At 49.8% G+C, this 19,985-nt stretch overlaps 6 protein-coding genes across 6 annotated transcripts; 2 read left to right on the plus strand and 4 right to left on the minus strand.

The window, feature by feature from the left end:
- The first annotated feature begins 192 nt into the window (after positions 1–192).
- BKA67DRAFT_567608 (uncharacterized protein) lies at positions 193–899 on the plus strand. Its single transcript, XM_046102986.1, has one exon. The coding sequence runs from the start codon at positions 491–493 to the stop codon at positions 821–823; it is 333 nt and encodes a 110-aa protein (XP_045957099.1). The 5' UTR covers positions 193–490; the 3' UTR covers positions 824–899.
- Positions 900–2,346: 1,447 nt separating this feature from the next.
- Positions 2,347–6,746, minus strand: BKA67DRAFT_536539 (Nup133 N terminal like-domain-containing protein; the record flags this gene model as incomplete). The annotated part of the gene is made up of 4 exons (XM_046100173.1): positions 2,347–2,684; positions 2,782–6,174; positions 6,260–6,329; positions 6,405–6,746. The coding sequence occupies 4 exons, from the start codon at positions 6,744–6,746 to the stop codon at positions 2,347–2,349; spliced, it is 4,143 nt and encodes a 1,380-aa protein (XP_045957100.1).
- A 718-nt stretch (positions 6,747–7,464) lies between these two features.
- On the plus strand, positions 7,465–10,088 carry BKA67DRAFT_567610 (AFG1-like ATPase-domain-containing protein). The gene has a single exon (XM_046102987.1). It carries the CDS (start codon positions 7,903–7,905, stop codon positions 9,961–9,963), a length of 2,061 nt encoding a protein of 686 aa, XP_045957101.1. The 5' UTR covers positions 7,465–7,902; the 3' UTR covers positions 9,964–10,088.
- Positions 10,089–11,221: 1,133 nt separating this feature from the next.
- On the minus strand, positions 11,222–12,079 carry BKA67DRAFT_659496 (uncharacterized protein; the record flags this gene model as incomplete). The annotated part of the gene is made up of 1 exon (XM_046107446.1): positions 11,222–12,079. The coding sequence occupies one exon, from the start codon at positions 12,077–12,079 to the stop codon at positions 11,222–11,224; it is 858 nt and encodes a 285-aa protein (XP_045957102.1).
- Positions 12,080–12,876: 797 nt separating this feature from the next.
- BKA67DRAFT_301925 (uncharacterized protein) lies at positions 12,877–14,432 on the minus strand. The gene is made up of 5 exons (XM_046096083.1): positions 14,306–14,432; positions 13,940–14,248; positions 13,779–13,859; positions 13,092–13,673; positions 12,877–13,031 (listed from the first exon to the last, which is right to left on the minus strand). Exons 2-4 carry the CDS (start codon positions 14,071–14,073, stop codon positions 13,199–13,201), a joined length of 690 nt encoding a protein of 229 aa, XP_045957103.1. The 5' UTR covers positions 14,074–14,248; positions 14,306–14,432; the 3' UTR covers positions 12,877–13,031; positions 13,092–13,198.
- A 1,393-nt stretch (positions 14,433–15,825) lies between these two features.
- Positions 15,826–18,590, minus strand: BKA67DRAFT_301949 (uncharacterized protein). The gene is made up of 2 exons (XM_046096084.1): positions 18,025–18,590; positions 15,826–17,955 (listed from the first exon to the last, which is right to left on the minus strand). Exons 1-2 carry the CDS (start codon positions 18,324–18,326, stop codon positions 15,999–16,001), a joined length of 2,259 nt encoding a protein of 752 aa, XP_045957104.1. The 5' UTR covers positions 18,327–18,590; the 3' UTR covers positions 15,826–15,998.
- Positions 18,591–19,985: the final 1,395 nt, after the last annotated feature.

A 19,985-nucleotide genomic window follows, 5' to 3' on the forward strand; every position in this document is an offset into this window, starting at 1 on the left:
AGAAGTTGCACACTTACAGCGTACCCCACGTCGGATAAGAATCAATACATCGACAGGCACAGTGACAGACGAACATGCGTCGGCATGCATCATATCCTGGTTCAGTCACCCCGTCGGTGGGGAGACTATTTAACCTCGTGCCCAATGATTATATGCGGCTAGTTTTCTAGTCATTGCGAGCTATGCCAGACGCGAAAGTGTTAAACGCTTTCGATTAGATGGATCATCTGTACGCAACAGGCCGACTTTGCTTGCTCTGCTGTCGATATTTCATGATCAAATAACTCAAAGTCTACTCCGGATTCCGATCCCAATTTGTCTTCAGAGATGATGAAAGCTTTCAAGCTCGTCAAAGACCTGTCCGTCGGCGAGGCCGTTGTGGTTCATCATATGAGACACTGCGGCACTTGTGAATATTGTACAGATGGAGCTGAGCAACACTGCGAAGTATACCAATGGGGAGCCATCGGGATGACGAGAGGTTGTGGTTATGATGATGGCCTATCAGGAATACCTTCTCGTCCCTCGCACTGAGGTTGTTTCAATCAGCAACGAGGATCCAATTATGTTCGCCCCCTTAACTAATGCGGCAGTCACTGCCTATTACGCAATCCATACTGCGTTGCCAAAGTTTAAGGGCGAGGGAGATGCTGCAAGAGAAGAGATTCTCGCACTGACTCATGGGCGCGGTATTGATGTTGTCATTGATTTTGTTGGAACAGCTACTACCCTCCAGCTTGCAGCCAAGGTTTCTCGTCCCCAAGGCCGTATTGTGCTTGTGGGTATGGAGGGTGTAACACTAAATGTTGGTTGGGGGGTTTGATGGCTAGTAGTTGTGAATTTGCCGTCAGCCTGGGGAGCACGCGACAGAATTTGAAAAGAGGGTTTGTCACTTACTGAGGCACGGTAAGTTGAGAGTTGACGTGCAGTAATTCTCGTTCGGTGGTGTGCAGAAGGCGTATGACGAACTAAGGGCCGGAAGATTGACTGGAAGAGCGGTCGTCGTTTTTCCATAGTCTCTCTATAGTAATCAACTATCAGAGTGCAAATGTAATCTGCATGTATGCATAAGCATAAGCTTATTCCATGCCAGACGGGTACACAGCAAGGCCCACAGACACACCAACCATTAGAACAAATCGTTCATGGACGTCAGAAGTGAAGTATTATCCCACCTACATATTACAGATCGACATTCACTAGGGAACAGTGGTCATGTTCAAACTTTTGGGTTAGATGGTTAAGCGGCATGATAGCGGAATTCAGGGTGCCATACAATTTGTAACTCGAACAGAGCTGTTACTGCATCACTAGCGTTCTACAATACTGTCGTATGACTGGTTTTATCGCACATCTGGAGATGTCAGAAGCCAAACTTTCCAGCAACGCTAGCATATCCTTCTCATCCCTGCTCTCTGCGGGTTCTGCCTGTTCGGTGGTTCCATGGCTATAAGGGTCTGCCTCTAGAATATCCTTTCCAGTTTTACTCTTGTGGTAGATTTGTCTACTAACATGATCGCTAAGGTAATGGTCGAAATCACGGATGAACAGACTGCCACAATTGCCACAACTGCCAAAATTCCTAGAGTCATCACCGTGTTCGCCGAATATGCGTAGACTGCGGCGTATGCTTATAGTAGTTTCACATTAATGACACATAGTATGTTATCATTCATGTCGGGCACAGCTTCAAGTACATTTTGAGTACCGTGCTGATTGCAAGTCTCTGATCAGATTGACTCCCGCCTCTTGGTGCAGTTATGTCTGTCTGATCTGGTCCATGGAAGAAATCTCTATTTGATCCTACGGCAAGTTGGTAAGTTATCGGTGAACATTCAGTTTCCAGCACTGCCAAAAGAAGTTTGATGTGGATGGTCATTTGGATGACCAGATGTATGAATGGAAAACCCGTTCGACGTCACGCAGTGCACACATGACCCGGCATTTCTCCCTCAAACAGTTGATGGGGACGGGCTTTGAATCATCTGCGAATGGCCCCGATGATAAGTTCACTGCCAACAGGCTTATACGCCATTTTTGAGAAGCAAAATACACCGGAACAAAATAACAAGAGGTCCATTATGTGACCTCAAAAACCACTGACGCCTGGATGCAATCCTTCAGATCTGCTTTTTACTAACGCCAGGAAGCCGTATTGACCACTTTGAAGAAAACCCATTAGCCGATTAGAGGCCTTCGAAAAAGATTGTACCTGCGCATCTTGCGCTCATCTTGCGCTCATCTTGTCTAACCATCCTGTACCGCGCTTGCTTCCATGCCGACAACAAGTATCTAGACTGACAAGCGCTTTCTGCCTCTTCTACATTTCTCTACAAACACTCCTAACTAGTGTGCGCTGCCATTCTGCGTGAAGCCGTTGGAGGCCTTCGATCTAGACCGGGACGGCGAAAAGGCGGGCGAGATTGCGCCTTCTGCTGTTTTCGTATCAGCATGGTCGTCGACAGCTGCTTCAGCCAGCTTCCGAGTCTCCTTCGCCCAATGATCCAAACGGTGTTTCTCAATGTGCTTGTTGAGGTTGTTGTCCTCCCACTGCATCGCCTCCAAGAGCTTCTCACGAGTGCTTTTGTCGCCTTTGATGAAACGTTTGTCTGGTTGTTCGGTGTAGACACCCAAGACCTCTGATGGGAGCCAGCGTCGATAATTCCTTGGCTCAGCTTCATGCTCTGATGTGTGAAGGTTAGCTTGTGGTCACGATCAAGTGGATATATATGTAGCCATTTTTGGGAGGCAACGGGATAAAAAGAGGTGTAGGGTACTTACGGATCGTATACAGCACACAGAAGACCTGGAACAGTTCGGTGTTTCCTAGGACTTCCATGACATCGGTATCACCCTTCAAAGAGGTGTTGTTGATCTTTGTCCATTCTTCGCGAAGGAAGCATCTCCTCCAGATTAATCTTTCGGCTTCCTCCCGTTGGGCAGCGTCCTTGATTCCGTAATGAGCTACTTCAAGAGCTTCGAAGAACTGATCTGGCATGGCTTGCTTGAAATCAGCGTCGAGCTGAGCCAAAGTAAGGATATCGATCAAGGTCAAAGGGTCAAGAGCATCGCGTTTGAGCAGTCGATCAAGGCCGTTTTCAAAGATATCCAACAGGATTTTATACTTCTTGGGTATTTTCGGCGCGAAAGCCTCAACCACTAAAGCGAGCTGAGCTGACTCGTCAAGTGCGGTCTCAAGCACAGGGCGAAGTTGCTCAAAAAGATCGTCTTGAATTCGGATAATGGCAAGCTCTTTGTCAATCGCCTCAACACCGGCCTCTGTCACATTCGCGCTGATAGTGGCAGCTTGAGCACTGAAGGAGGCCTTGCTGGAAGGGCGCGACGCTTCGGCCATACGAGCAAGCTTACCCAAGCTAAGCTCAATCTTCTTGTTCCAGACCTTGTTCTCGCGGTGCAAGCCAAGGTCGACTAAAGTGTCTCCTGCGCTGATGATATCGCCTTCTGTGGTGATGTCATGGATCCAAGAGAGCTTGGCGTATTGTCGGTGCGTACGGAGAAACGGCGTCTTGAAGAGCTTGTCGCCATTCTCCTCCAGTACTGCGTCGACGCCACACTGATCTATGAGATGCTCGTAGTAAGGGAAGGCAAATTCCTTGCCGTACTTTTCCATATAGGTCTGCCTTTGCTCGGCCTTGGCATCCAGTAGATCCTGTAGCCGTCGGCTTTCCTCGGGAGACAGGCCGCCTCGTTCAAGCTTTGCTTTGTATTCTTGTTCTTCTGTGATCAGGACCAGACCAAGAGCGTCAAGTGCCTTGTGCTCTTCCGCAAGTCTATATGCAGCTGTCCAGTTCTGTGACGCGGCCAGTAAAATGATCTTATCGTAACGGTCACTCTGGTAGGTCTCCTCGAACGTCTCGCCTAGTTTAACGGTGTTTGGATCGTCACTGACGAGAGCCCACCGGGACAGTTCTTGCAATGACGTCAGGTAAACCTCGGTGAGATCAGGTAATAGTGTACGAATTCGCTGAATCAGTGGCTTCTCCGCGTCAGTAGGCGAGGTTGCGTGGTTGTCGGTGTTGACCCATTCCGAGGCCAATTCGACTAGACGTTTGAGATTGTTGGCAATGAACTGATCAGAGGTCCAAGGGTTTGGCAGGTCGGCATAATTGCTGGCCAGAATGCCATTGGCAAGCTTCTCGCCGGACAACCCGTACAAGGCAAGATGCCTCCTGCGGAACTCCATTGCATCCCGCAGTGCGCCATTCATAACCTCGACCGCTTCGTAAATCAAGCGCGTCAGAATAACGTTGGCTGCCTTGGCCTTGGACTGGTACTTGATGACCTCGTACGCCCAGGCGAGGAAGATATTCATCCTGTGCGAGTCATGCACAAACCAGTGTCGCAGCGTGTCGACTTCTCCTTTGGCGACATTGGGTTGGTTCTTTTCCTCGTCACGTATGTAGTAAACGATATCGGCAATGAGGTCCTTCTTGTCGTCGTCGGCACGGTCGTGGACGAACTTCTCATGCTTGGCCCAAACCAAGCGAGCAGTTTGCAGTTTCTCAGCGTTCCAGAGCAACTCCCATTTGGTAGCCCTGCCCAGCTTCACTTTCAGGCTATTCAGGTGTACGATGAGTTTTTCCAGAGCTCGCACACGAGTCAGCATGTTGTTTTCGAGATGAGGTGCTAGACTGGCAAGATGAGGGCTGTTTGAGGTTAGAATATCCTGGCTGAGCTCGAGGGCGGCGTCGGCAAGTTCCTTATCACTAAAAGGCAACTGTCGCGGTACATCAAAGACCAACGGATTGTCATCCTTGATGCCGAAGAAAACGGCCTGTTCGAGTTTGCCTTTGGGGGTGATTTTGGGGGGCTGCTCGCTCGCGAAACGTTCAATGTCGGTGGTTGCAACGCGCACCGTTCCCGTCCCACGGATAAGAAGAATAGCTGAAGGGTTCTTGGCCTTGATCCGGTATGTGCGAGACTCATCGGATCCTGGCGCTTGCGGTTCTTCGACGTTAGAAGCAACAACTTCAAGTGTAGGGTCTGCCCTCAGGTCTATCACGTCTTCGTAGGTTGGGGGCAGAGTGTGGTTCTCGAATTGTAATTGTGAGTCGGGGGACGCTGGGGCCTTTGCAATCGATGCGATAATTACTGCACGCTCGAACACGAGAAAAGAGACGACGGCTGGCCTCGGCAGGTGAAGCCTTGGTTTCACCAGCGCATGCGGATCCGGAGGAGTTGTATAGCTTGTGATAGGCCTGACGGTGCCAACAGTGATGGGCGTCTCGGCTGACGCGCCATTTGGAATGTTGACTTCGACGAGGAAATATCGACCGACGTTTTTGCTGGACAAAGAAGCAAGAACAAGTATGTGTTGAAGGGTGACCGAGGCCGGGGCGTGGCGTAGCTGGCTCATGTCGGCGTGTTTGTCGTCCATGTCCTTGGGGACGAAAGCGAAGTCGTGGATCTTGAGGGAATCATGGGAGAGGCTATTGTCGGTATTGACCTCAGCAATCGCACGGACGATCGTCTCCTTGGCATCGAACTCGGTGAGCAGGTCATGGTGGCCACCGCGATGGATTTTCCAGGCATGGAATCGGCCCTTGACTGTTGCGGCAACAACAGTTTGCTCTCCCTGCTTCAGGGACCTGTCAGATCTCACAGCTGCAATCTCGCCCTGGATTGAGGAGGATGAGACCAAGTGTCGAAGGCTGCCGAAAATGCCTCCGGTTGACGGTCCGAGGGTTGTGCGTAGAAATTGTAGGGCAATGGCGGGCTTGCCATGGGCATCGCGGACGCTCATGTAGGCCATACGTCCACTGCTGAAAGCCAGAACGAAACCCGCGGCTGCTTCGGCGCTGACGATCTGGATGACGTTCTCGCTCGACCACATGCCCGATATCGAGTCTTCGACCCCATTGCGTTGTTGTCGCATAAAGTCGAGTGTTGACGCGCTCGAGATGGATTCCCAGTATGTGATTTTCCCGCTCGTAGGCATGACAACGACCAGACCTGGCTCGGACGAAGAGGCTGAGGGAGGCACAAGTGACCCTAGCGGTAAGGGATCACTCGAGTGCCTCGAAGGATATGGCAGCGAAAATGTGAAGGATTCGGGGGAAGAAGAGGAAACTGAATATGGCCATACAACGGCGTGTGTGTGGGTGAGGCTCAGGGCGTAGCCGGTGGAGGGGTCGAGGACACCATGTTGTCGGCCTGTGGCCAAGTCAGCAAACACTCTCATGGTCAACGGTAGGTAGCAGTTAGATGGAGGGGGACTGCAGGAGCGGACTTGTCTCACTTTGTGCATCTGCTCGAAGCCTGTCTGGCAGGGCTGGTAGTTTGCTCACGGCGAAGGCATTGTTACTCGTCTGTTGATGCGCGTCAGCTGCTTTTTGTCACCAAGTCACCCAGTGGCCGGTAGGTGTTGGGGGTTGTTGACATACTAGTACCACACTTCCATCTCCCTTGCTCAAGCGCTCGCCGGTCTTAGCCTTTTTGGAGCGGAAGCTGAGCTCCTTCTTGGTTTGCGACGGGCTGTTCTCGATGCCGTCGATGCCGTCCTGCTTAAGGCTGGCGACAGAGGATCGCGCAGGCTTGACTTCGTATGTCTCGTTCTGGTTGGCCTCGGGGTTGAATGTCTGCTCGTTCAGAGGTATTCTGGCGCGCTTGGCCTTGGGCTGGCGGACAGATTCATCGGATACAGGTCGCTGGCGGCGGCGGCCACGAGTACTGCTGGCTGGGGTGCCGGTGCTGTTGGCGGCGCCACTGTTGAGCGAGGAAAACATGGCGGTCGGTTGTGTCGCGATGTGATGCGGTAGGGGCTGGTGGATGATTGGGACGGGGGCACCAGAACACCGGAGTTTAGATGGGGATTGGAGGTACGGCAGCCAAACCGTGCCGGTGACGATGTGTCGGGTCGTCGCGAGTGTGCCGGTCGTTGTCGTAACCGTAGCAATAGAGTCAGTTGTTTACGTGCGCGCAACTTGGTTTGTTGGATGCGTGCTCATGATGCGATGATGGAAATCAATGGTAGTCGCAAGAGCAATTGGGTCGAAAATGTGATGATGACCGGGTTAGTCTAAACAAGGGAAATGCAGTACAGTTCACCGTGCTGCTCGCGGAAAAAAATGACGAGGGCCCTTCTGTAAGTTTCGCTGATTGGATGTCGATGCTTGTTGACACGGCAAAATATTTAGCTGCAGGACCACTTCAGCAAATGGTGGATATCCAGTCTCTCTCTCTGTGCCAGCGCTTTGCTTGATGAGCCTTGGGCCTTGAGCCTTAGCTTGGGCCTTGAGTTAAGACTAAGGTATGTGGACTTTTTTTTTTTTGCTGCACTTCGGAGCTCTTTTCCAGCGTTATGTAAGCCGTTCTCATCAGCTGCTGCAAGAGCGGAGCTAGGGGGGCTATCTCAAAGAGATTCGCTGTGGCCCCACACCAGGAAGTATCGGGGATCGGCCTTCCATTGTTTGCAAGGGTCTTCGGGTCTCATCCAGATGCTATGACCTCAATACTCCAAGTTTGGACAAAAAAAATACACATGTTTAGAATCATCCATGCCAACATGATCTTATTGTAACATTTGGAGCTAGAGGAGTAACATCGTGCATTCGTTTCCTTGGTAACTTTCCAGCCTTCTCAGAGTTGCACGTCCCACACATATCTCTGGTGTTGAGGCCATATGCTGTTGCCCATCATTCGTGAGGAGCCGGCCCGGTGATCCATATTCGGCACTCATGTGAGCCCCCCAAAGATATACTTGCATCTCACATCAACCTATGCAGCACACCCAGCAGCGAGCAATCAAATGTAGCAAATACAATTTGGGACACTTTGGACAATTTGGATTGGATATACTTGACGTTGGCTCTCCTATAAAAAGAAAATAAAAATAAAGAAAAAAACATAAAGAAAAAAGAAAAAGAAAAGAAATAAATAAATATGAAGAGAGCTACAACATCAGCGATCACCATTACGGACCCCTTGGTCAAGTACCAAAGTCTGATCGCCACAGGACTATACTCACCGGATCCTGCGCAACACCGCTTGGCTATACATCTTCAAAAGATCTACCAGCGGCTGAAAGATTACTCACCCTCCGTAGAATATCGCTCAAGGCTACAGACAATACAAAATGCCTTGGAAGGCACAAAACCAAAGAAGGCGGACGACTCTGCCGCATTGGCCGTTGAGAGCCATCCCATAAGGCGCAACCCTTTCTTTGCCCGCTTCTTTGCCAGGACCGAGTCGAAAGACACCCTGGCTCTGACAAGGGTGCTGGAAAGCCACGAGGCAGCCATCAGTATCAATTCCCCCCAGGGCTTGTTCTTGTCCGGGGAAGTCGGCACTGGCAAGTCCATGTTACTGGACCTCTTGGCCGACGGATTGCCGACAAGTCGAAAGAAGCGATGGCACTTCAATACCTTTATGCTATACACAATTTCACAGCTTGAGCGGCATAGGAGGACAAACTCGCAATTGGGCATTGACGACCAGTTCTCCTTGCTGTGGATGGCCAAAGAGATGATCGAAAAGTCTCCGGTCCTCTTCCTGGATGAGTTTCAGCTGCCTGATAGAGCAGCAAGCAAGATCCTCAGCAACTTGTTCACTGCATTCTTTCAACTTGGCGGTGTCCTGGTCGCATCTTCTAACCGGATGCCCGAGGAACTGGAAAAGGCCACGGGCTTCGAGTATGTTCCGCCTACTACCAGCGGGCTCATCGGCAGAGCCCTCGGTCTTGGGCCGAAGAAGGGCAAGGGGGAGCTATTCGGATCATCTAGTGATTTTGCCAACTTTCTGGAAGTGCTGAAAGCAAGGTGCGAGTTCTGGCAGATGGAGGGAGGCAGAGACTGGCGCAGGAGGGAGGCCGAAGAAGCGCCAGAACAACTTATATATGCAACTGCAGAAGGGTCTTCTGATGGAATCACTACGGACATCACAGTCGAAGATGTCGACACTAGTCATGCGACGGCTGAAGATGCAGACACAAAAACTTCGACTAAAACCCCAAAGAACTACAGTCTTATTCAATCATCTGACGAAGCAGCGTGGGATAGTACGTTGATGGCGATTTCTGCCTCGTCAGGTCCCATCTCATGGACACCAGCAACGTTGACCGTCTATGGTCGAAAGGTCCACATTCCCCGTCAACATCACGGCATTGTATACTGGAACTTTAATGATCTGGTATCATCCTACGGCCCTGCTGACTACATTACCATGGCCTCTACCTTTCACACATTCGTCATCGACAGGATCCCCGTCCTCACCGTACTAAAGAAGAACGAAGCCCGCCGTCTCATCACGCTTCTCGACGCTTTATACGAAGCACGCTGTAAGCTAGTCGTGCGGGCCGAGGTCGGACCCGACGAACTCTTCTTCCCGGAAGCGAAAGCAGCCGCCAAATTATCGTCATCCAGCAAGACGGGTGACACCATCGATGCAGACGCCATTCTACCCGAGACGATCGCGGAGGTCTACCAGGACGTCACCTCGCCCTTCAGACCCAACATCTCGACGTACTCGGATCCGTCCTCGGATCCGGCGAACACGGCATATGATCCAGACGTCGACTCGGACTTCGGGGTCGAGCAGAAGAGCCCCAGGCTCAGGCCCGACTTCACCAACACCGGCGCGTTCACCGGAGAGGACGAGAGATTTGCATACAAGCGTGCCGCCAGCCGTCTGTGGGAGCTATGCGGCGCCCGGTGGCATGCCAGGACGGGAGATTGGTGGTGCCCACTGCCGCTCGAGGCGAGGCACTGGGAAGGCGGTGCCATGTCTAAGCCCTTGAGTATGCAGTTCGGGAAGGAAAACCGCCAGGGCGACGTCGCCCTGGGCGAGAGCATTGAGTTGGACCAGCCGGCTGGCCTACAGGGGCTGAGGGTCGAAGAGCTGAGGAACGTCATGATGGGTGAGCGCAAGGCGGCTCGAGAGGAACGAGAGAGGGCCGGCGATAGGTTTGCCAGGAGTCGTGGACAGTCCAACGACGGTTTCGAATGAGAGACACTATTTATGTGAAGCTGCCTTACCTACTCGCATATGTTAGACAGAACGCATAAATGTGTCAGAGCGTAAGATATTAGACAATTAACAAAGAGCAATTCAAGATATTGAAGCCACTAAAAGCACTCACAATAACACTCATGCATGCTTTTCACAAACGTTGGAAAATTATGACACCTTCGCACAGCACGACTGGATAAAAAAAAATGCCATCCCTCCCGGTAGTAATGTCAAACAAAAGAGCGGAAGCCAAAACCGCATTCCTGGAAGGTGACGATGGGCCGATCCTCTAATTATCCGGAACATGGCATCCTCGCTACACGATGAAACAAACGTAGATAATGCTCGAATGCGTCACTGGGGCGCCTGTCGAATATCATATCGCGCAGCCACCCCAACATTTGAATGAGCAAGTCGACGCAGGACTGTATCTGGATCTAGACTGCTGGCTTGTTAGGACGCTTCCCTGTTGATATCAGGGGGCTTTAGATGTATTTATGAAGCAGAAATACGATGTGGTATGACCGAGGAGTGACTTCCCACCTTGTGTTCTGGGAAAGCGCTAGATCTGGTCCGTTTTTTGGTTGTACAAAGCGGCACAACAATCACTATACTGTGAGTGCATAGTCAAGAGGACCTAGTCGCGCCGACGACAGCGCCGGGGACTATATTGAACTCCAAACAACTCTTACTATGTATTAAGTCCTGTAGATGTACATCCAGTAGTACAAGATGTCATGAAATCGGCTACTCTGTTTAGTTTGATACATATTTATTAGACTATCTGGGTGATACCGACGCCACAGAAGCATACATGATGGAGAAATGCATGTCGTTAATTCCGCCGTCGAGATCATTAGCGTTGTTCGTCAAATAAGACCTTAACAGAACATAACAACGAAGTGCAAATCAAAGAAGAAGCTACTCGTAGACATTGAAGACATAGTCATCTTAATAAAAGCCGCTAGACGATGTACTATCCAGCCTAAAGACGTAGTAATAGTCAGAGAACATTCATTAGCTATTGTTACAGAGGCTTGAAACACAGGCCTTGGTGTATGCCAGATGTTCACCTCAAAACAAGCAAGGATGCCAAGGGCTGGGATTCTGTGCCAGAATTGATCTCTCATGGGTTGTGAACTGTGAATAGATCTTGCCGAGGATAGCATCCAACACTGTGCCTAACGTCACCGCCATTTGGCAACAAGTGTCTCAAAGTTCGCCCATAGTTGTTATCGTGAGATGGCTAGTGGTGCTAACTACCTCGCCAGTAATGCTGCATAGTAATTTCACCCTTGTCGACCACCTTCCAATTCTTGAATGCCCCATGACGATCGTCATGATTTGAAACTTCCACCTCAGTCTGACGCTCCAAAGTTTCCCAGTAATAAATAGGAACCCCAGAATCCGACAACTTCCTGGTACGTATGTCGAATTGGAACTGCTCCAACCCCGTGGTTAGGAATGGCTTGAGCGCGGCTGCGTCCTTCTCATCCAAGGCCCAGCAGGTGGTTGCGTCTGACCACATAAGCAGCCGTACCTTCTTTGGCAGGTCCACTAAACTGGCAACCAGATGTTTGAAGTTGGCATTCGCTGACTTATACTTACACCAACAAGCATAGGAATGGCGGGGCAACGTGAGCCTTATCGTATTCAAGCTGCATAAGACAGAGTATGGTGCGCGATCAAGAAATTTGAGAACGCTTTCCTCCGCACCAAAGCTCAGTGACGCATAACCAAGGCCCTCTGTCTCAATTAGCATGGAGCGACATGCATAGAAACATCGTGGCAATCCCAGAGATTTTGAAGTGCCGGCCTGTTGTTCTTCGCCGCCGTCTGCAAGTTGTGCACAGACGTCAGAATTATGGTACTGGTTTGATGAATTTATGTCGCCCGCGAGGCATGGCAGTGCCGTGAATGTATTGTCATGACCTGGTCTAACATGGTGTAGTGCCTCGCAGTCACGTACCAGCTCTCTGTAGACCATGAGTCGAATTTCCAGGGGAAGGCGGAAGAAGATGGATTGGCTTTGATGGTATGGTTGACCCAAGTAGATGCTGGGCCGCGAAGTATTGACATTTTTGTCGGTACCGGCGACTTGACTATTGTCCATGTCGGCGATATTTTCGTGCTTTGATTGCATGTACAAGAATCTGTATATTCGGGAAGTCGGCGATAATGATGACGTACAGCTTGTGAGGGATGTAGCTGGGAAGACTGGGCTGGTACAAGGCAATTTATAGCTTTGATGGCACAAGTAAACTATGTGCTTGTGGTAAAGGTTCGGCCAATGTGAAATTGAAAACTCCAGGCAGAAACTGTGATTCTGGATGTGAAAAGTGGTCACTAGGGGGACGAAATCAATGATTGTGATTGTTTATAACGCGACTGCCTTGTTCCTGTCTAAACACACCCATGAAAGCCGACTGTTGTTGTTTACGAGATTCAAACCATTACACGGAGAATATGCAGAGATGTAGCCGAGTGCCAAAGTTCCGAATAATGCTGTATTGGTTTTGGGTTATCGAATTTCCCGTCCGATCCTGTCCTATCGATTTTTCATGTCCCACTAGATTCCAAATGGCTGCCATGATTACATCGTACCTGCCAGATTTTGAGCAACAACACTGCTTATACCTATACTTTTGAACCACCATCCAAGTATATGGTTTATCAGTGGTCTCACGTCATGTGTGGGTGAAAATTTTGTATGTTTATGTGATCTTCGGGCCAGTCGTGTCTCGACTTTGTAGTAGCCAGTACATGGCGGCTATGGTCGGAGCCATCAGCAAGACCACCCCCAAATATCCACAGAGGCAACTCGCTAGTGTTGGATACATATCCCAGCAAACAGTAGAGACATGGTGACTCCCATTATAGATTTGGCCTTCGATGTAGATTAATGCCTGGTGCTTGTCATTTCGCCAGCCCCCGGGGGTAACTGGTTTTTACAGCCTCCTGACCAGTGGGTCAAAGGAGAACGAGTGAGTATGTCAAGACCTGAATCCAAAAGCATAAGCACCGTGTGTGTTTATTGTTTGCCCATATTGAGAATGGAATTTCCTCTATAATCGTTTTGTTAGCTCTTAGCTTGGAGATAATATAAACATGTTTGGGCACAGTACCATCTGGTGGAAGTTACTGTCTTCCGGAAGAAGACCAGTTTCTAATTCTTGAACATGATTCGATGCTATTGCGTGGTAATTCACGTTGTTAGGTGCTTTCTCTTTGTTTATTGATGGTCTGGACGCCTGGCCGGCCAATTTAGGGTGGAAATCAGATTATGGTGAGGACACTTACGGAAATTTTGATAAGAATCAACCCCATAACTAGCGGGTAGGAAGTAGGCCCCTGGTCTGGGTCTAGATGTGAAGGGCGTGGTAGTATATGTAGCTTGTGTCCAGTTAAGGTTATGCTCCATGGGCATGGACACATTATGAGCCGAGTAAAAGCGTTGAGGATCGCCAAAGGATAATGTTGACGACGCAGAGAAACCAGTAGGTCTGCTGATAAAGGCACCTTGGCTATATGAACTGGCTGAGGTGGTTTGCGCAGAACCTCCACTGTGATAAGTGCTTGTAGAAATTGGAGTTGGCGAGCCAAAGTGCGAATCGTCGCTAAGACTGTTTTCGGTGTCCGATGGTAGGAAGTTGTACAGACTCTCATCTGGGAGTGAGGCAACACTCTGGTGATGCAATGATGGGGAACTAACGAGTTATTGATTAGGGCAAGCACGTATAAGGCCACTGGAAGTCTATGTATTCCGCGCGGGATGGACAGTGTAATTTTCATTCATGTGGTAAATGACATACCTTTCTTTAGTCTTCAACTGTCTCGGCCGTCTGAGGACCTTTGTCGTTTGCGGTATACATTGAATCTTGACCCGGCGGCACCTTAAGAATGGGTCAGGACTTGTTCGTGATAGCGTGTTCGTATATTGAAAGATTATAAGAGGGGCGCATGGGAGACAAACCTATCACATCCGTCTGAAGGGTCGTTGTTATCTGGAAAGTTGCATCGAGCTTTCGCTTTAGAGCATGGTTGACAAGCCCGCTGCCGCCGCGGCGGACTAACAGCACGTCTAGCCAAGCTTTGTGTTCCTGCCATACCGGGCTAGGTCTTTATGCATATACGTCAATATGCACAAATGTTTATTTGTTATCAGAATCTGTTCCGTTGCACAGTATGATTTCGGGTTGATCGGGGTTCTCTTGTAACGGAGGGTGACAATTCGAAATCGTTTAGGTTTATAATTTCTGGCGACACTGGTTTTTAGCGGTATCTATAGACAAAGTCAGATTGAGGGACTGTCCATGGTCGGCCTCCCTGGATGACCAACACAAATCTCAATCGTCGCTAAGTATAGCCACTTCCTCGGCTATACCAGCACCCTTGCCATGAGCTGTACTGACTAACCTAGTGCAGGTCTATGGGTGAGCTATGAACTGCACCTATGCACAGCTATTAGAAGCTGTGAGGCACCTACTAGGCAGGGCAAAAGAGAATAACATTCAAGTGGAGCTTATACGTATCATAATGCAAATCCAATGCAGCCACTTAACGCATTTGAGGTGCTATCTACATTGCAGCTTCAAGTCAGCACGGCTACATCGGCTGGCTTGTCGTTTTGCCAAAAGTTCATTGCCCAGTCTCTCTATTTTATTATGTCATATTTTAAGCGTCTTGTCTTCGATTGGTTACATATGCTGGACAAAGACGGTTGTTCGACCTCACCTTGTTGTTTCGTCGTCGAATGCTCCTGGGCATCACTCGATGGATTTTGGCGTCATTCGTATCTTACATACACAAGACTCCAATAGCAAAACGCCTTCACGAATGCACTATTTTCGTGGTTTGCAGGTATGTATTACTTACACGACAAGGAGGGCGCGCTGGATGATCCCTCATACACGTCTAACTTTTCATCGGGATCCTTTGGGGTTTGCGCAACAGGGTTCTCATTCATCGTACAATGTTTACCCAATGACAATGGACCTTGTCTGCCGCACCCGGAAAATGCAGTAAGCACCTTTTTTCTCACCAATTTCTGATCACTGCTACAGTTCAGGCCAATCTGCCGTCAGAAGCTGGGCGATTACTCACCACCAAGAAGTTGTCAGACCTACACTACATGCTCAGTGCTTACCACGGAGTTTTTTTTTTCTACAGCAGGGTAGACATGTTGACATGACTCGCTAAACTTGCCAAATGTGGACATTGAGGAACCGCGCACATCTCCCACACGCAGAAATTATTTCTGTCTACTGATTTGAAAGAGCTGGTCAATTTTATATAATCGTGTAAGGCGTCAAGATTCATGCAGGAACCAGGTTCTAATCAGGGAATATACACCTACACCCAGATGTTCTCGTCGTTTTGTGCTTTAAGTCCATTGTCTATCATATGGTCGTTTCGGTTAATAATCGTATTTCGTTCATTGCGATCCTATCACTAATCACAGCTGCCGCCACTTCCGCTGCGGTACTGCCGAAGCTGGTAGATCAACCTGTTGCCCCAAAACACAAGACCACAAGATATGGGTATGTCTAGAATCATAGGATTCATCTGAATGAGTATGATCTGTGCCCTCAAGATCTCTAGCTAGAAGCAAATGGATATCATCAACGATCGTGTTACAAGACTCGCACTCATCCTTGTATTTCTCCGTCAATGCTAGTAATGTCATCTTCCCCGAAACGCCTCATACGCCGTGCAATGCAAATGTAAGTTTTGTACATGTGGTGCAACCATTTTCGTTGCATGATTCGTACGTTTATCCTCATGAAACCAGTTAGATTTTGTTTTGCTTTCGTTGTGCTGCAGATGTTGAATCGCCCTTTGGGTGATGCTGCCGGCCTTGCGCACTGATGACGCCAGCACATATTCCGACAATCAGCTGACACGTCTCAAATCTTTATGCAACGTCGATACACCACTTGAGCATGATGGAACAAACAGGCAGGTTGTTTGAAATGGAGTGGGTCGCAAGTGGGAGGTTGTTCCCATATGAGCAGCAAACTCGAAATCTTCGCTCAAGCATATGGCAGCTTCGACTCGCTGGAATGGCCCGGTTCAGTCTCTTCCACATCCTTGATAGGATGAAGGATCATGGGGGGCAGGCATGGTCGACCATATAGCTCTTCCCATTCAGGACCTCCCATGCCCGTATCCTCCCATCCCATCCAGTTTATATATAGTCGTTGTGGAGGGTCGGCGCGGTAGTACCAAGTGCTTCCCCTGTAGCGCCCTTCTCTGCCCCAACCCATGGCACTTCCCACGCCGCCACTTTCACCATTCCAGCCGCCGTTGAACCATTTCGTCAACTGCTTGCCGGACCAAGGGCGGTCAAAGAAGACGGGCATGGGCGCGTACACGGCCTTTAGCCCGTGCAGAAATGCCACGGTTTGCGTAGTCATTTCTGAGGAGACATGATTGCCTCGTAAGTTCTCTACATGCATGATGTCAAGCAGCCGCCTCGAGACTCGAGATTGCGTTACAATGGTGGTACGTCTGGGTACATCTTGGGAGGCATGCGTCGAGTCATTGTAGCCCCACACGTCGGATGTGCCAATCCAAGAACTATTGATGGGATCAAAGATGGGGGCAAGAGTGATGAGATCGGGTTCCTCGCCAACACCCCACTCAAAGTTATCATCCTCGGGCTTCGCCACTGGTGGCTTTGGTCCGACGGGATTGATAAATGGCAGCTCGGGAGCACCCCAGACAGAGCCATTGACCGCATGTCGCTCGACTTCTTCCCTAAAATCTGTATCATAGTCTCCGTGAACTGAGGGGATATAGTAACGTTCGTTACGCTCCCAAAGCCCTCGTCGTGGCTGTTTCTTCGCAAAAGAGACAATTTTCTCCAGGAATTCGTAGTGATGACCAGTGACCCTCGAATCAAGCTCCCAGTTCCAGATGTAGTCGAACTCGGTGTACTCCTGAGCAAACTTTTGGACAGACAGCCACTGCGCAACGTGGACACTGGCTTGCTTAGAGCCAAGTTTGGTGTATGTTGACATGGTGGCCTCATCGTTCCAGAGAATAGTCATATCAACGAACTCCGGAGGTACGGAGCTGTAAAGAACCCAGTTGTATATCTCCTCATTATGCCAGAGATCGATAGTGTTGTCCTTGACGTGAACGAACAAAAAGACCTGGTATTGGCCACCAGTCCGCAAAGTCAATTCCGACACCAATGAGCGGATGATCTGCATATCATTATCGCTGTATAGTTTGCCAGTATACGTACGAATGAGGAGAGCAGTTCTTTCCTCCTTGACGACGTCCTTGCTCGAGTCCTTGCTCGAGTCCTTGCTCGAGTCCTTGCCAGAGTCCGACAAGCCTCGGCGGCTCGCGGCATTATTGCTGAATTTTCCTGGTTTGGTCGAGGTGCCCGCTCTCTTAAGCTCACTGTTACTGCTGGTCTCTTGAGAAGGGTACGGCGCTTGTGACTGAAGGTCTGACGTAGTGTGGTTATCTCGGCTATAGACAGTTTCGAGATATGGGTTTGTGGCGCCGACCTTGTTGAATCTTGCCTTATTCTTTTTTACGCAACGGTCTTGTAGCACACCCCAGTTGACCACATTCCAATCGGACTGCTTCTTGGTATGCGTATCATTGTACGAGTAGCCATAGATACCAAGTCTAGTCTGCCTCTCGAAGCATAAGTTTTGGTCCATGTCAAGGACCTCGTAACTACCGAAACTTGGCTTTGGGAACTCGCGAGGAGTGCCTTTGAAGACCATGATGTCCTCAACAGGAACGCCATCAGGGCCGTTGCAAGCCACGAAAGCGGCTTTGTTCATGGCTTTCCACTCCTTGCCATTGTAATGCGGATAGGGATCGTACAGGTACGGTGAATCGGCACTGAATTCAAAGCTCTCCCGTGTTGAATTGAGTGCAGCCTCATATCTCAGTTTTCGTGGTGCATCTTTGTCGATTAATGTTGCCAATGTCGCACCGTAGATGGCACCGGCTTCGGAGCTTCTACCAAAGCTGTTAGCGAGTGCGATGACATGGAAGACGGGTATTGCAGATGCTGCGTGACCAACTTACAGCGCCTTGCTTTCCCCTTCAAACTCATTGCGCAGAGCATCTTCGAAACGGTCGTGTTCTTCCTGTTCCATCTTCTTCACAGGATCCATTTCCTCTTTGCCTGTGTCGCCGGAGCTTGTAGCCGAATCGCCATCGGGTGGGATCTGCGAGGATGAAGCAGCTTGCGTGCCGCCCGCCGCCACGGCATGGTAGCCAGTGGAAAAAGGGCGCAGCAAGATGAAGTAGACAGTGGCGGCGAAAGCCGCAAGCATCAACAAGCCCTTCGGCCGCGACAGAAGCCGTCGTGGCTGAACGGCCAACATGATTTCCCCACAATGTGTTCCAGATTTCGAACCCAATCTCTATCCTCCAACCGCTTCTTCCGGGTTGCAAACGTCCTTATCGCATCGAGGGTTATTATACAAGCATGTTGGGTGTCGCGGCTCGATGTGACAGGCGATTTGGTGGGCCGCCGGCGAGGTCCTCGATTCGATGAGGGCGCGGTCACAGCTACGGCAATTGTAGGTATCGAAAAAGGAGTGAACAACTTCTGTCCAAGAAGTCAATTGGGAGAAGCAGCGAGGTCAATCATTAATTCCTCAAGCTTGACACATGCCGTACTAGAGAGAAGAGCGGGAGCGGGTCGATGGGTGAAACGCAGCGGGGACGGAAGGAAGAGACCGAACGGAAACACACATCAATGTGAGAGGGAATGGAGGAACTGGAGTATGTTGCATGCATAGGCGAGGAAATACGGAGAGACCAAAGTGCTAGGGCAGGGCACGGCGGGATGCAATCATATCGCAATTACTGTGTATCTTGGCCGTCCCCGACGTACAGTAAGTGATCAACTTAAAAGAGTGGATGAATGACGGGATCTGTTGAAATTTGGACTCCCCTTTTTTTTCTTTGAAATGGGACCCCTACCTTGCGCCATGGAAGGAGAAGAGCTATCCGAAAAATGCGCAAATATGGCCGTATTCTGTCACAAGCTGGAAACAAAGTCGACCTTTCTGTCTGATGCAAATCATATATTAAGCGACTGAGATCTTCATGCCCACCTTCTTCACCACCACTCAAGCGCATGCAGTGCCTAACATCTTTTGACCTTTACATTTCCATGTGTCTGGGTCGCGTTCATGTGCTGTGCTACGTTCGACGACTCCAGATGGATCGCCTGAAGAACCCCAGGAGAAGGCGACTACCAACATTGTGCATGACGCCGTCCGTGTACTTTCTGGAGACGGACAGGGGCCCTGATTAAACGCAAAGTGTGGGTCAGCCGTTAAGTCCACGATCGCATACCAACCTAAGGTTAGTTACTGTAATGACTTTGCGAAAGACGTGGGAGTTGACATGCTAAGGTGCGCGCAAAGCGTGTAACCATTCACAGTCGCAAGGTTTTAGATGGACCTAACATTAGCTGCTTGAGGTTCAGGAATACTTCTAAGCCGTCACCGTTGCGCTGAGCTCTTGTAAGCCATCAGAGTATTCCAAGGTGCTATAAGCTGGCACCCACGTCGACCGCCTCCTTGTCGTGCTGAGGCTCTACTCTACATATGGTTGTAATTGACATTTACCCCGCTGTATCCGCTAAAGAACAGTGCAACCCCCTGAAATGCTAGGGTCTCTGGGAAATTTCACCAGGAATAAGCCGGTGATTTGGCAAGGAAAATAACTACGGCAAGAGAAAGATCATGATCATGACTACATACGGTGTATACTAGCCCTCGGCATTGCTTGGATAACTATAAATTACGATGCGCAGTCACCATCCTTTCAGATCTGCCATGCTGTTCCTTTGTCGGCTCCGTAGCATCGACATACGAGAGATCCCCTGAGCGTGTTGCACGATGCGACGGGCGGCGTTCGATCCCAAAGGATACCCGTGGCTGGACCTGTATGGACTATAGGGGACACAGTTTAATTAACATCCAAGATGACAAGAGCCTTGGGACCTTGGTGGCGTGCAACATCGAGCA

The sequence above is a fragment of the Truncatella angustata genome (genome assembly GCF_020726525.1).
Source record: "Truncatella angustata strain MPI-SDFR-AT-0073 chromosome Unknown BKA67scaffold_5, whole genome shotgun sequence".
Classification (NCBI taxonomy): Eukaryota; Fungi; Ascomycota; class Sordariomycetes; order Amphisphaeriales; family Sporocadaceae; genus Truncatella; species Truncatella angustata.